Raw genomic sequence first — 17,407 nt, 5'->3', positions numbered from 1 at the left:
GCATTGATATATCAGAATTGTTTGACAATTTTCTGATGAAATTTGGCACAAAAAAGGTGAGCCATGACCCGTCTTTGCTTGCAAAGACTGAGATGCTCCTTTTATACCCAATCACGACACCCTCGCCTAATAACCAATTCACTTGCTGACTGATTCAAAACAGTTTAACTTGGATATTCTATAATCTTTTCACTTTTATTTTGTCTCTGTCCCAACTTTTTTGAAGTGTGTTGCAGTCATCAAAATCAAAAACTGTTTATATATATATACAAAATACAATTAATTTGGTCAGTGAAAACATTGGAAATCTTCTTAAATCACAGATTCTTGATGCTATTGCATTTTACATAATGTCCCAACTTTTCTAGAAATGGGGTTGTATTTATGCTAGATATTATCTTGAACTCTCCTGTCCAAGCAGTTGTAGGTATTGGCAACAACTAGTCTAGGAAACGAGGTGATACTTATCAGTTAAAGTTAATGTAATCTTAACTGGACTAATTTGTCCAGTCACGCCAAGTGTGTTGTTTTAATAAAGGGAGTTTTGGGCTTTGTGTCGGGAAAAAAGAATAGCCTACATTTAGTGTGTAATAAACGCGGCAATCTTGCATTCTTTTTGCTGACCCTGTTTTGATTTAACAAACAGGCCGTGAAATGAAGGATACAACAGATGGATTCTTTGCGACCTTGCCTACCCCAGTGCCGCATTACATTTTTGAATGCAAGTATTGGGTTTTAACTTACTCAAATATCTAATGATACAAATGTAAAAATATTTTAAAATGTATAGTTTATACTCTTTATACAGAAATGGACCATGGTACACATATTTATACAGTTTGTGAATCATGTTTTAGTTTTAGACAGTTTAATATAACTTTCAAAAAAGTCTAGGACAAATGTTACTGTCACTCATCACTGGCAGCTGTTACAGTTGCTAGGTGAAAAGAACAGTCCTCCGTAGGCTAGACCGTCCCATTTAACAGCGCTCAGTCTGACCTTTGAAGGATGCAGCCTTTGAATTGGGACACAGTGTGTGAGCCATTCATTAATTTAGGGTATTTCCCCGACCTGTGCAACCCCCACCCCCACCAATCGACTCCTAAGGTGGGAGTCGAAAAAATCGGAGTCGACTCTGTTGGTCAAAACTATATTGTTTGAAATTTTGTTGTTCATTCTGCTTTTTGTGAAAAAATATTTGGTTATTATTAAAGCATTTTATACTTACACTTTTATTGTAAAGACTGCCACTCTTGGATTAAAAAAAGTTTATAATTGTAATAAGAACAAGAAGTGGAAGAAGAATATAAAACTGAACTAAAGACAGTAGAAAATGTAAGTGTGGAAAACTTACTGATTATCCTTGTACTTTCAGATAATTTTTAAAGTTTGATAAATTACGACATCAGACTCATATTGTTAAATTCATTTATTATTGATTACCAAAGTTTTATGACATAAAGATAAGATGAAAAACAAATGTTTTAATTGATGATACATTTACAGTCAAAGCTTTCATTGTTTTAAAAATACAATAATAAACTTTGAAAAAAACATGTTTTTTTTTATTATGTAAATAATAATAAGGCAGATGAGTTGCATGAAATATATGAATCATTCCTCACTGGCCCTATAGATTGAACTCCTTATGCATTTGGAGTCTTAAAGCTCTCATACCATTAACTTGAGCAACACTAACATTTAAAAGCAGACCACCAAATGCCTGTGTATAATGTGTTCATATTTTTATAACTTTCTTCTGTCCTACCATAATATTTCTTACACTTATGGTCTATAGTTATGGAGTTATGAAATTGTGATGACAAGAAGAATGATATTGATGACACAGATCAACCAGAAGAAGAGGCCAATACCAACACTGACATGGTTAAGGATGCGAGCCATTCTGGAGTTTCTGCTTGCTATCGGTTGGTGTCCAAACATGTTAGCATCCCGAGTCTGTGAAATTAAATGACAATAATATTACAAATATTGGTATAGAACCTTTCTTAAATGACATGTATAAAATCAAATCAAAGGTCTTCACAGGTCAGAATATCAACACAATAAGAAAACACAAAAGCAACTCTGACAGTAAACAACTAAGAATAAAATAAGAAACCAAATTTATTATTGAATATTTGATTTAAACTGGCCGTAAAAAAAATATTATCACAAAACATATCAGAGAGCTTTTAAATATCAGTGATTGGTGTGCATTATAGCATTTCCACTAGATTTTGCTATCTTCAAATCTGTTTTTAAAAGTTTCTACAAATAGATTAACTGGCCAAGATAATAAAATAACTAAAACCAAGATAATAAATATAGCTGCAAGCAGCAATGACAGGCCCAAGCCCCAGTGCCTCCGCCACCCCAGTGGCTTTAGGACAACTATGCATGGTGGGCAATGTGCATTTAAAGTGGGTAAATCTAAAATAACTATGTGAAAATCATTTGAATATCCCACATTTACTGCAGCGAGCTGGTGCAACTATGGCCATGCACCACAACAGCAACATTCATGAGATCATTTAAATTTAGATGAATTTCATGTCATAATTTCGAGCTGCAAATGATGACTTCACACTCATTTGAAAGTGACCAATGACATAGGTCTTGTAATGATCAAGCAAAACCACACAGCAACGAAACGGTTAAACTCTAAAATATCAAGAGTGTAAAAAATACTCACGCACGCACGCACGCACACAGAGAGAGACAGAATGAGATCAATGGATCAGTTGGATACTGTTTTCCATAGTTGAGCTAGATTCAACAACATTTTAAACAAAAGTAGATTTTGATGATGTCTAATACATATCCAAATGCAATACCTAATAAAAGCAAGTCATTATGTCTGAAAACATTGCAACATATGGTCAACCATTTCAAATGAGTTATCATTTGCAGCACAAAATTTTGTAAGTCCAGAAGTATTTATCTTAAGGTCTTTTTATATTTATATTAACCTAATTATTAAAATAATGATATACAATTATGTTGTCAGTGCACTACAAATGAACTGGATCTATGCCTTTATTTTGTCTATCAAATTGATAGAAAAAGACAATTTCTCATCCATTAATGCAGGCAAAAGCACACAGAAATGACTCTAAACATTAAACAGTATAAAGTAGACTGACACACACACAAAGGCAGAGTGAGATCAAAGGGAAAAGTTGGAGACTGATTGTGATTACCAGTAACACCTTTCTCAGGAACCAGGCTTTTCTTAACCCTGTTTAAAAATAGGCATGGGCTGCCATCAAGTGGTTATAAATGTTAAATGTTCCGATCCAATCTGACTTGTAATGCTGCCCGAATCATGCACTGTTCTTCCGTTGGCCAGAGGACAACTGGCCCCCCGACTGAGTCTGGTTTCTCCCAAGGTTTTTTTCTCCATTCTGTCACCTGATGGAGTTTTGGTTCCTTGCCACTGTTGCCTTGGATTTTGGCTTAGTTAGTTGGGGACATTTAACATTTAATATTCAATAATATTATTGATCTGCCTTACTTAAGGTGGACGTTGACGCAATTTCTTTTAGAAACAAACTTTGTTATATTGTTATATTGTTTTTGTTATATTGTTTTCATGTTATCACTGTGAAGCGCTTTGATACAATCTGTATTGTAAAAAGCGCTATATAAATAAAGGTGACTTGACTTGACTTATACTGTGTATATTACATTTTATTTTATTTTTTTATTTCAAATAGATAGCATGAAATCTGCATATTTTTAACTTGGACATAATACATTAATTATTAAAAAATATGTTTTTTTTTTTACTTTTTATTTGTATAATTTATATAGGAATAAATGGTAGCCTATATAATTTGAGAAGATATGAGAAACTTCCAGTTTCCCTTTGTGTCATTCATTTAATCCCTTGCCATGGCAACAGTGATATCCAATACCCATTCGCAATTAAGCATCTTCAATTTATTGGAATCATGTTGAAAAAGTTTGGTGTGACTCGTATGACACCTATTTGAGCATGCAGTGGGCGATACTGCAAAATTTGGTATCGATCCGATACAAAATACATATAGGGTCAGTATTGCCGATACCGATACGATACTTTTTACTTAAAAAAAATTGTGTCGGGGAGAGCAGTATGTCATTATTTCTGAGGTGAATGAATGATCAATTCTTTAGGCAATATTTTTTTATTAATGTATTGAAGTGCACACAATTATTAGTTATTAGGCACTGTAGAATGAATGCTTCACAGCCTTTTTAAAAAAAAAAAAAAAAAAAAATAGAGTAACAAAAATCTCTCCCTTTTTTCTGGTTTTAAAAGCAAATTAAATAAAGTGAAATAAAGTGCACACAATTATTACTGAAGAACAAATATACCTGTGCAATTACATTCCCTGAGCCCCCCTTCTGTTCCTCTCGGCCATCCTGATCTCTCATTCAATGTGCAATTATCAGCCTTCACTGCTCCTCACAGAAGAGCACCAGGAGGGGGAGGAGGAGCAAATGGATGTGAAGTGAAAGCAGCGTTTGCTCAGGATTGTAGAGGTAGAAGACACGAGCAAAGTATAGTGAACGTAGAGGAGAGATATTTAAATTAAAATATCGATTCAATTACAATTGGATCGATCTGATACCAATACCAGTGTTGGCATCGATACTATCGATATTTAGATCGATCCGCCCACCCCTATAAAAATAGCCACGGCCAAACCATTCGAGATATCAAAAAATGTAGCAAAATTTAGCATCCTCAATGGCTTCATGCTAACGGAGTTTGCTGGCGATTAGATGAGTCTCCTAGGAGTAGGGCCTATCAAATAATTCTCATATTGTCACTGTCCCTTACTTTTTTTTTTTTACTGAATATCCAGTTTTAACTATGAAATATAAAACATTAAAGGACAACTCCGGTGCAAAATGAACCTCGGGTGTAATAACACATTGGTACAGACTAAATCGTTCCCTGAGATTTGTTTTCATGATAATCGAATGTAAAGAGTTTTATCTCTAAAAACAGTTTAGCTTATAACGCTAGTATATTGGGCATCGAGTAAGCAAAAAGAGATCGCTAGTTAATACCCTTAACAAGGCTCAAATTAGCCCAACACTAACACGGCAGCATAATGAGTGTCCTTACATGCAAACCGAAGCATTGAGAACTTTGTAAGTGTATAGACAGTTTAATAAGAAGATACTTTACACAGACAGTACAGCTAGCGCATACAGACAGGACCCATCTTGGAAAAAAGTCTCGATCAGTCAAACCACGAACACGGTGATACGTGAGCTGAACTGTGACTTGGAATCTCATATGGTCCGTTGTTTCCGGAAGAAAGCACTGAGCGCATAAGAGAAGCACTGAACGCAACAGAGAAAAAAAAAAAAAAAAAAAAAATTATCTTATCTTCAATATCTACACGTACTGTTCGCTCACCTTCGTGGTTCGATTGATCGAGACTTTTTTCCAAGATGGCTCCTGTCTGTATGCGCTAGCTGTACTGTCTGTGTAAAGTATCTTCTTATTAAACTGTCTATACACTTACAAAGTTCTCAATGCTTCGGTTTGCATGTAAGGACCCTCATTATGCTGCCGTGTTAGTGTGGGGCTAATTTGAGCCTTGTTAATGGTATTAACTAGCGATCTCTTTTTGCTTACTCGATGCCCAATATACTAGCGTTATAAGCTAAACTGTTTTTAGAGATAAAACTCTTTATATTCGATTATCATGAAAACAAATCTCAGGGAACGATTTAGTCTGTACCAATGTGTTATTACACCCGAGGTTCATTTTGCGCCGGAGTTGTCCTTTAAATTGCACGTGTTTTTTTTTTTACTTTAACATCCACGCTAAGACCTCAGTTTAACGTCTCATCATCCGAAGGACTGTTTTTTTTTTTTTTTTACAATGGTGAAAAGACAGAGAAAAGAGAGAAAAGACCTGCTCTAAATCGACAGCGATTCACAAAATTGCTTTTGATCCATAGCGCGCCACACCCTTCCTTTAAAAACGAAAGTTACTAGAAGCCGCAAAACAGCATTTTAATTGGCCTAGATGTAAAAATGTTAACAACACACTAAAAATACAACGTTGATATTTTAAGCAGAGTTCAAACAACGTCACAATATTAATGTTGATTCGAAAGGCAAACTCGGAATGAGATTTGAATTCAACCTCGATCCATGGCGTTAAATTTTCATTAAAAACACAGGATATATCATTTTGAAGTATTTACCAAATATGAACCTTGGTAAATATTCTACAACAAGGCCTCATTATTTTGACTGTCTTAGCTGTTTCACTTTGATTTCTTTGAGTTCTACAAACACTTAAATTAAACAATATAGCTATGTCCTTATATTATTTTAACCAGTATTTATTTATTTTGAAGAGTAGGCCTATCATTTGTAAATGTGCTAAGCAAAGTGAGATAGCTGTATGAACCAATAGGATACTTACAGTGATGGAGTAAACAAGAGCAGCCACTCCCAGAGGTAAGCAGCAGCACAGCATGGTAAAGATGGAATAGCACAGGTAATCTGACTCTGGATAAGTCAGTGGAGTGAAGGACACATTAGCTGGAGGCTGCACAGTGACCACAGTCTGCACCGGATATGGCCCTTGTATGTACAGGCCAGATGCTGCCGGAGCTCCATAATGCTGCGCAGGTTGACCTGAAGTGCTGGAATAACTCTCAGAGGGAGGGAATCCAATGGAGTATTCCGGAGGCTCCTGCTGAAGAGAAAGTAAAGGCTGCCCTCCTTCTGGATTCTGAGATGACTTTTTGTAATCCATGTTTCTCTTTGTAGTCAGGTCAAGATTGAACTGTTACGTGTGTTAAGTTCCTCTTATGGTAACTTCTTCTTCTTCTTCTTCTTCTTTCAAGTTTAATGGCAGCTGGCAAACCAAACTTTAATGGTGCATTCCCGCCACCTACTGGATTGGAGTGTGGATAACGTTATGGTAGTAATGACCTGTCCTAAATCCTTTTAATTAAATGAGTGTCTTTTAAAAAATGAAATAGTAATTCATATATTTTAAATTGCTTTGGACCATTCCCTAATAATGCTTTGATAGAAAAAACTTCAATTTCCATTTCTTTTAATACTTGAAATAATTTAAATCTTTATCTCGCATAAGCCTCACATTTCAATAATACATGTTCCACTTTTTCCATTTTTCCGGAACTACATTTGTCACAATATCCAGTCTGGTGTTTCCCAATCATGGCCATACTTTGATTTAGTAAACAATGGCCAATACGCATTCTTGAAATTATAACATCCCTTCTCCTATTACCAAAATTTCTCCTTTCTAAACCAACTGTTCCTTGAATTTTGTATAAATGCCAACCCATATTTTCACTATCCCACTCCTTCTGCCATTTCTTCCTAATTTCTTTTGCTATTATACTTTTTATCTGTCTTACTTAATGCAATTTTAATATCAACTTACTTCTTGAAATTTTATGGCCTGTTTGGCTAAACTATCCACCTCTTCATTTCCTGCAACCCCCATATGAGCTGGTATCCAAAGAAAATTAATAACGATTCTCAATTGTTTGACTCTAAAAAGACTTTGTAATATTTCATAAATTAAGTCCTGTCTAGCTGTAGAAATACCACTTGCTATACTTTCAATTGCAGATAAAGAGTCTGTGCATATAACTGATCTGCTTGGCTGAACTTCTTCAACCCACTGTAATGCTAATATAATTGCTATTAATTCTGATGTAAATACTGAAATGTAATCTGCTGTTCTTTTCAAAATGTTGACTTTAAATTGTGGTATAAATACTGCTGCAGATGTTGTACCAGAATGTGGATCTTTTGAGCCATCAGTATCTGGATGGCACTATAATATATATGATCGATGTAATCTTGCACCTTTACGCTATCCAGGATAATCTCTTATGGTAACTGGTAGATGGGTTGTGCAGTATACGACTGCAGTCAAGCCAGCCTCCAGTTCGAAATGAGCAGTCAAACCAGCCACCCCTATATTTCTCTATGCGCTTACACGTTAGCTACTACGGTAAGACCGTCAACCTTTCATCTGAACTGAAAACATTGATCTTCCGGGGAAGGCTATTTTACATTCAGTTATTCTGTCTGTCTGTCTGTCTGTCTGTCTGTCTGTGTGTGTGTCCGTCCGTCCGTCTGTCTATATTATTATCTATCTATATATCTCTAATTATTTATCTATTTAGCTATATGTTTAATCTATCTATCTATAATTATTTTTCGCTATTTAGCTATCTGTTTCTATAATCTATCTATCTTTATAATGATTTATCTAATCTATCTATCTATCTATCTAATTATATATCTCTAATTATCTATCTATCTTTATAATTATATATCGATATTATTATCTATCTATATATTTCTATAATTATCTACAGGTCCTTCTAAAAAAATTAGCATATTGTGATAAAGTTCATTATTTTCCATAATGTAATGATAAAAATTAAACTTTCATATATTTTAGATTAATTGCACACCAACTGAAATATTTCAGGTCTTTTATTGTTTTAATACTGATGATTTTGGCATACAGCTCATGAAAACCCCAAATTCCTGTCTAAAAAAATTAGCATATTTCATCCGACCAATAAAATAAGTGTTTTTAATACAAAAAAAGTCAACCTTCAAATAATTATGTTCAGTTATGCACTCAATAGTCAATACTTGGTCGGGAATCCTTTTGCAGAAATGACTGCTTCAATGCGGCGTGGCATGGAGGCAATCAGCCTGTGGCACTGCTGAGGTGTTATGGAGGCCCAGGATGCTTCGATAGCGGCCTTAAGCTCATCCAGAGTGTTGGGTCTTGCGTCTCTCAACTTTCTCTTCACAATATCCCACAGATTCTCAATGGGGTTCAGGTCAGGAGAGCTGGCAGGCCAATTGAGCACAGTAATACCATGGTCAGTAAACCATTTACCAGTGGTTTTGGCACTGTGAGCAGGTGCCAGGTCGTGCTGAAAAAATGTAATCTTCATCTCCATAAAGCTTTTCAGCAGATGGAAGCATGAAGTGCTCCAAAATCTCCTGATAGCTAGCTGCATTGACCCTGGCCTTGATAAAACACAGTGCACCAACACCAGCAGCTGACATGGCACCCCAGACCATCACTGACTGTGGGTACTTGACACTGGACTTCAGGCATTTTGGCATTTCCTTCTCCCCAGTCTTCCTCCAGACTCTGGCACCTTGATTTCCGAATGACATGCAAACCTGAGCAACAGTCCAGTGCTGCTTCTCTGTAGCCCAGGTCAGGCGCTTCTGCCGCTGTTTCTATTTCGAAAGTGGCTGGACCTGGGGAATGCGGCACCTGTAGCCCATTTCCTGCACACGCCTGTGCACGGTGGCTCTGGATGTTTCTACTCCAGACTCAGTCCACTGCTTCCGCAGGTTCCCCAAGGTCTGGAATCGGCCCTTCTCCACAATCTTCCTCAGGGTCCGGTCACCTCTTCTCGTTGTGCAGCGTTTTTTGCCACACTTTTTCCTTCCCACAGACTTCCCACTGAGGTGCCTTGATACAGCACTCTGGGAACAGCCTATTTGTTCAGAAATTTCTTTCTGTCTTACCCTCTTGCTTGAGGGTGTCAATGATGGCCTTCTGGACAGCACTCAGTTCGGCAGTCTTACCCATGATTGCGGTTTTGAGTAATGAAACAGGCTGGGAGTTTTTAAAAGCCTCAGGAATCTTTTGCAGGTGTTTAGAGTTAATTAGTTGATTCAGATGATTAGGTTAATAGCTCGTTTAGAGACCCTTTTCATGATATGCTAATATTTTGAGACAGGAATTTTGGGTTTTCATGAGCTGTATGCCAAAATCATCAGTATTAAAACAATAAAAGACCTGAAATATTTCAGTTGGTGTGCAATGAATCTAAAATATATGAAAGTTTAATTTTTATCATTACATTAGGGAAAATAATGAACTTTATCACAATATGCTAATTTTTTGAGAAGGACCTGTATATATGCTTATTCATTTAAAAATCAAAATGGCAACATTTGACAAAAAAAGTTGAGTAGATCACTGGATTGCTGTCGGTCATTTAACATTTCTATCATAAAACAGTTGATATTTATTGATTTAGCAATATTGTTTATTGTTTAGCTAACCTTTACCTCACCTTGAACTCTTGCACCATCGCTGGAGTTTACACTGTGAATTCTTCGAAGCGGACCAGCCTAAAAATGTAATATTTAATTTTTTTTGTCATCCTAACAACATAAGAGCGAGAGTGCAACAAAGCAAGAAAATCAAATAGGCCTATTGGTGACGTTTGTTAAAAGAATAAAGAATAGCCTACAGTTCAAAAAGAATAGCCAACATTGTGTAATAACGACAAAATCTTGTATTCTTATTGCTGATCCTATTTTGATTGAAAGAAAATAGAGTAAATGGAGGCATTGGCTCAGTGGTAACACTGTCCCCTCACAGCAAGAAGGTCTCCGGTTTGAGTCCCGGTTTAGCCAGTAGGCCTCTCTTTGTGGAGTTTGCATGTTCTTCTAGTCTGCGTGGGTTTTCTCCAGGTGATCCGGTTTCCTAAATTGATGCTGAATTGTCTGTGCCTGTGGTCCAAGATGCTGGGATAGGCTCCAGCCTCCCACGGCCGTAATAAGGATAAAGCTGTTTGGATAATGGAGCTGCAGCAAATTTCGAAGTTTTATTTTATCATTTTAATTTAGTTTAACCTGATGTCGCATAATAAAACTAAATAATAACAGCAACATAGTTCTAGACATATTTAAAAACAAACTAATAAAATGACAAAAAAAGTACTGAACTGAAAAAAATAAAATAATAATAAAATAAAAACTACAATATTATCTGAATGATCCTAGAATAACACAGCGATTAAAGGGATAGTTCACCCAAAAATGACAATTCTGTCTGTATATCCTCCTGAGACCCAGAAAAAAAAAGTTTTTTGAATTTAGTTTTTTTCCATGTCATCACACTGTTTAGAGCACAATAAACAAATGGTAAAAAAACACATATATAAAATAATATTTTATTCATACGTTATGCTATGTCCTCTGTAGTGGACGCCAGGACTAAGTTGTTTAAAAAATAAAATGACATGAAATTATATGTATAGGCAAAAACAATGGGATTTTTTTTCAATCACCAATAAATTTTGGGGTTTCAGGATTTTTTCAACCAAAATTTGTATAAAGATTATTCTCAACTATGTTATGAAAGAAATAATGGAATGAATTGATACACCATTTTACTTTTTGCAATATGTGGGTAAAATGGCCATAAATTAATATTCCCATTCAATGCAATGTATCTATACACTGTATCTAATTTGCACATTAATGTGTTCTTGGAGCAACATTTAATGAAAAAAGAAGTGTAAAAATTGGAGTAATAATTGGCAACATTTTAATAATAATATCTAATATTTCATAGGAATATTGATGTATAAATTATTTCCATATTCACTTGTTGTGTCTCCCAGAATGCCTGATAAACATGATTTTAGTCCTGATGTCCTCTACAGTGGACACGTTTGAAATCAATGCCCTGTTCTGTAACAGAAAGTATTTTTTTTATTTGAAACCCCTTAACATTTTCCTGAGATGTTGTTTTATGAAATACAATTTGAAAAAGTAGTCCAATTTAAATATAATTACAATATATTATCATATTTCCATAAGAATGCTACATTTGATCACTAAATTAATGTCAGACATTTTTAAAGACCAAGGAGAAGTTGTTTTCATGGTGAAGCCTCCAAACATTTGGTATCTCTGAAAAGTCCTGAATGTGCTCTTTACAGGACACCCAGGTTCTGTCATGTGACATGTATGATGTCAGAGAAATTCACTAAAATATAATGTCCACTACAGTGGACAAAAGTCTATTCTTGGGTCCCAGGAGGATTTACTCACCCTCATGTTGTTCCAACCCCGTAAGAGTTCATCTTCGGAACACGAATTAAGAAAATTTTGATGAAATCTGAGAGCTGGATCACTCCTCCATACTAGTCCATAGGCTTATTGAGGGATTGAAACTTGCCGGCCTCGAAAAGTTAGTAAAGACATCGTTAAAATAGTCCAAGTGACTACATTGGCTCAATATTAAGTTTATCAAGCGACGAGAATACTTTTTGTGCGCAAAAACAAACATAAATAACGACTTTATTTCAACTATTAATTTCCTTCTCTTTGGGCCTCTAGTATTTGCAGTGCGTTTCTGTATTATGTTTGCATTGTGTGAGCATTTGCAGCACGTGTTGTCAAACTGATTAATTTTTTTTTCTAGCCGTTGTATTTCATGTCGCATTTTTATTAATTGAAAACTTGTGCTTTTTCTGGGTGATTTAGAGTGAACCGCGGCGCTAATAGAGTCACACGTATGTGCACGTCGCGCAGCTGTGCCCAGAAGTCCAATGATCAAGGTCAGGATTCTCTTTAAATAATAATACATTCAATTGTTTTTTACCAAATCCTATCGTATAGGCTTACCCCCAGAACACTTGGAATATAACACATGTCACATGGGACCATTATGTGATACTTTTGCTTCTTTTTTTAAAAAGCTTGATGCTGGTCGCTCGCTAGCAGGCAGGTGCACACAACAAAAATGACGGTGTCGGTGGTCGTCCTCATTGAGTGTGCAAGACCCCTTTTAGCATGCCAGTGTGCACAACCACCTGTGGCCCGGGGAGTGAGGTTTACTCGCACAGCTCTAACTAGCTGGCCTAAACCTCCCTCCCATCCGGGTCACGGCACCGAAATGTAACCCCTCCGATTCTACTCACCCCACTCCCAGCGGGATTCGAACACGTGTTTCCGGCATGGGAGGCCAAACATTAGAAAATGTAAGTATGGAAAACAGACAATTGTCTTTGTGCTTTCAAATACTTTTTAAAAGTTTGATAAAATAAAACATCAGACTCATAATTTTAAATACATTTCTTATTGATTACCAAAGTTTTACGATATACAGTAACATAAAGATAAGAAGAAAAATAAATGTTTTAATTGATGATACATGTACAGTCAAAGCTTTCATTATTTTAAAAATACGAAAAAAAGCATGTGTTTTAATTATGTAAATAATAATAAGGCAGATGAGTTGCATGATATATACAAATCATTCCTCACTGGCCCTATAGATTGAGCTCCTTACACATTTGGAGTCTTACAGCTCTCATATCAATAACTTGAGCAACACTAACATTTAAAAGCAGACCACCAAATGCCTGTGTATTCAAAAAATGTGTTTAATGTTCCCTCACCATCTATAGCATTCTGGTGTCCTATCATGATATTTCTTACTTATGGTCTATAATATGGTCTAAAGTTATTGTCATAGCTATTGCTAATGTCTGTAATTGCCTTGACAGCAACAATGATATAGATGACAGTGATCAACCAGCAGAGGAGGCCAACACCAACACTGACATGGTTAAGGATGCGAGCCATTCTGGAGTTTCTGCGTGCGATCGGTTGGTGGCCAAACATGTTAGCATCCCGAGTCTGTAAAATTAAATTACAATAATATTACAAATATTGGTATAAATCCTTTCTTAAATGAGATGCATAAAATCAAATCAAAGGTCTTCACAGGTCAGAATATAAACACAATAAGAAAACACAAAATGCAACTCTAAAAAGTAGAATCTGTGATTACGAATGAGTATCCACACCGGCAGGGCGACTGACCGCACATTCTCCTCAAAACACTGGATTCATCTGCGCTGTGCCGTGCCAAGGCACAACCCACGTAAAGTTGATAATTCTGCGAATAACAGAAATTGCGACAAAGAGGAAAAACTACAGACTGCAGCTTTAAGGAAACCAAGATGAATGTGCCATATGGAATCAAAGTACCGCAAGACTGATTGAGAGCAGCTGGAGGACTCAGCCAGACTATCTTTAAATCTGTTTTTAAAAGTTAGGCTACTACAAACAGATTAACTGGTTTGGCATTTTCTATTCTTGCATGTTCATTTAAAGCTGCAGTCTGTAACCTTTTTGGGTTAAAAATTATCCCAAATATATTTTTGAGCAAGTAACCACTGTTCAAATCTATCTGCTTGCCTTATCTCTATTCAAAACGGTGAGCTTATAATAATGTTTTTAATTTCAGTGGTACTGGTGGATTTCCGTCAGAAATTCGAGCACATCTGAACACATAAAGAAGGCGTCTCGGCTAGTAGGCTATATTGCGTGTGAGGATGTTGGAAGTGGAGATTTATAGCCTTTTCTCACAGCACTTGATAATTAAACTTATCAATTTGATGGTGGATCCAAAAAGGTTCAAACGACAATCACCAGTGACAACTGGAGATTCAATCGTTGTAAAATGCAAAAGATTTCGGAGTGGCTACAGAAAAAAAAAGACTGCAACCAGGCCCATGCGAAAACAAGGATAAATATCTGAAGGTCATGCAATGCTGATTCATTAATGATGAACATTAGCAATTTGAGAACAAAGTATAATTTGCACGGTTTGACATGATATGATAAGTGATCGTTAGTTTTAATCAGCGTCATTTACTGCAATGCTTTTTTTCCCTTAGTTGGTCAGAACAAAAGTGGATGTTACTTGTTCAGATGACATTTTCCGGTGAAAATTCTTATGTTGGTCATACTTCCAAAAAGTAGAATCTGTGATTACGAATGACAGTATCCACACCGGCGTGGCGACTGACCGCACATTCTCCTCAAAACACTGGATTCATCCTCGCTGTGCCGTGCCGAGGCACAACCCACGTAAAGTTGATAATTCTGCGAATAACTGCAATTGAAGATTTCGAACAGAAATGGCGACAAAGAGGAAAAACTACGGACTGTAGCTTTAAGGAAACCAAGATGAATGTGCCATATGGAATCAAAGTACCGCAAGACTGATTGAGAGCAGCCCGAGGACTCAGCCAGAGTCGGCTGCACAAGCTCTGATGACGACACAGCTGTTTCACGATTGGCTGAATTCACCACGTCAACGATCACGTGTGATCATCGAACACCTTCAGTTCCTCTAATGCTCACAAATCAGCATTTTTATAACAGTAAAATCTGTTTTTTCCATGTAGTCGCGATAGATATTGTGTCATTTTTATTAAAATAAAACTGATTTAAAAAAACGTAGACCCCATTACATTGGTATTTACATAGTATAGGCTTATGTTGAACTTATTCTTGCAATCAGACGCTGTATTAAGCATAACGTATTAAATGGAAACGAATCTAAAATCGGTTACATCCAGCCACAGCCTGTAAATCTTTTTTTTTGTACTAGCGGTTTATACTATTTTAGAGCACGTAGCCTACTTTATTCTGTATTGTGAATCTTTCAACACAGAAGCAATATTTTCTGTAGGCTTCCTTTTCATTAACCGCAGCTAAGCTTCTCGTCAGTGTGACTGACTTAAATTGCGGTAAACAGTAAAACTGTTTGTGCAAACTAGTGTGCTTATTAGAAGGCTATGTTAATAAATTAAAATAATATGGAAAGAAATACCGGTTTACAACGCCAATCACCATAATAAACTGTAATTGCACAGCTAAAATAGCCTAACTGGAGAATATAATTAACACAGAAAGCCTTGAACATTCAAAATTAAAATGGCTCTTACGTTTAGAATAAGGTGAATACAGGCCTAAAGTATTGGAGTAAACAAGCGATAGCAGTGTGATAGCTAGATGACTTCTGTAATTTAAACTTCTGTAATGCATAGTTTATTATTTTGTTATGTTTTTTACTCAAAAGAGAGAAAGGAATCCTTTCATTGCACTAAAGGTTCTCTATAGTGAAAAAGTTGCTTTCCATTTTTAAAATGTTCTTCAAACTAAGATTTTTTATTTTATTTTAAGAACTTTTCACTAAAAGGTTCTTTGGGGAACCAAAAATGATTCTTCAATGGCATCACTGCGAAAACACCCCTTTGTAACCTTTATTTTTTAGCGTGCCACACCCTTTCTTTAAAAACGAAACTTACTGGAAATCACACACACAAAAAAAATTATTCCATAAATAGACCTAGATGTAAAAAGGTTAACAACATGCTAAAAATACAATGCTGAAATTTTAAACAGAGGTTAAAATCTCTTTTTGATTTAAATTCAACCTTGATCCATGACGGCAAATCATTAAAAATGCAGGCTGTTAACAATAAAGACTTTCTGAAGATTTTATGTAATTCTTTAAATATTTAAACTCTAAAATATGAACCTTGGTTAATATTCTAGTACAACTATGACTCATTATTTTGACTGTCTCTATTGTCTATTGTTTCAGTTCCACGTTGATTCCTTATCTGACTTACAAGACTTCACAGGGTCACGGTTCATGTCAGTATATATTTATACTGACATGAACCGTGACCCTGTGAAGTCTTGTTTAGCTCTTAATATAAAGTGATTTTAACAGAGCTCTATAAAAAAAATCCAAAAAATATTTATGCCCTATATTATTTCAAAAATAAAGGTTAAATTATTTATTTATTTATTTATTTATTTTGAAGAGTAGGCCTATTATTTGTAAATGTGCTAAGCGTGGTGAGACAGGTGTATGAACCAATACTTACTGTGATGGAGTAAACAAGAGCAGCGGATCCCAGAGGTAAGCAGCAGCACAGCAGGGTAAAGATGGAATAACACAGGTAATCTGACTCTGGATTGGTCAGTGGAGTGAAGGACACATTAGCTGGAGGCTGCATAGTGACCACAGTCTGCACCGGATATGACCCTTGTATGTACGGGCCAGATGCTGCCGGAGCTCCATAATGCTGCGCAGGTTGACCTGAAGTGCTGGGATAACTCTCAGAGGGAGGGAACCCAATGGAGTATTCTGGAGGGTCCTGCTGAAGTGGAAGTAAAGGCTGCCCTACTTCCATTGGAGACTTTTTGGGATCCATGTTTGTCTTGGATTGTGTTTTTTTCCTGCAATAAGAAAGATCTGTACGTCTGTCTCCGGTGTGTAGTCAGGTGAAGATTGATCTGTTACGTGTGTCAAATTCTTTTTCTAGTTACTGGTAGCTGGGTTGTGTTGTACGGTAAGGGGAGGAGTGACAAGAATTTTTTGCACTGATTAACTGTTAACTGTAACTTTTCTAGTTTGACTGCAGACGTCACCAAGTGGAATCAACATGTAGCTTCATGAGTTCAGGAAAATTAAATACCAGGAGACATATGGAGAGGATTTAATGATTCCTGTTTTTTTTTTTTTTTTTTTTTTACTTCTTTTTTCTTCTTCTTTTTTAAAAATCAGGTTCCTGTTCTCAAATCCTGATTTGGGTATTTGACAAACACTTTTATATGTTGATGTTGTTTGATGGAAACTAACAGTCTTTGTGGTATTTTTGCTTGTCTGAATTCACTTCTCATAAATACTCATGTGTGAAACTGTTAAACTCAGGTTAAACTGTCAGACGCATCACATCCTGCACA

At 36.0% G+C, this 17,407-nt stretch overlaps 1 protein-coding gene across 1 annotated transcript; it reads right to left on the bottom strand.

The window, feature by feature from the left end:
* Positions 1-1,806: 1,806 nt before the first annotated feature.
* Positions 1,807-16,950, bottom strand: LOC130078392 (trafficking regulator of GLUT4 1-like). The gene is made up of 2 exons (XM_056243880.1): positions 16,546-16,950; positions 1,807-1,959 (listed from the first exon to the last, which is right to left on the bottom strand). Exons 1-2 carry the CDS (start codon positions 16,873-16,875, stop codon positions 1,807-1,809), a joined length of 483 nt encoding a protein of 160 aa, XP_056099855.1. The 5' UTR covers positions 16,876-16,950.
* Between the last annotated feature and the right edge of the window lie 457 nt (positions 16,951-17,407).

Source organism: Rhinichthys klamathensis, unplaced genomic scaffold (genome assembly GCF_029890125.1).
Source record: "Rhinichthys klamathensis goyatoka isolate OS25496 unplaced genomic scaffold, OSU_Roscu_1.1 h1tg000860l_1, whole genome shotgun sequence".
NCBI classification, from domain to species: domain Eukaryota; kingdom Metazoa; phylum Chordata; class Actinopteri; order Cypriniformes; family Leuciscidae; genus Rhinichthys; species Rhinichthys klamathensis.
The sequence above is the reverse complement of the archived record's forward strand: the minus strand, read 5'-3'. Positions and strand labels throughout refer to the sequence as shown.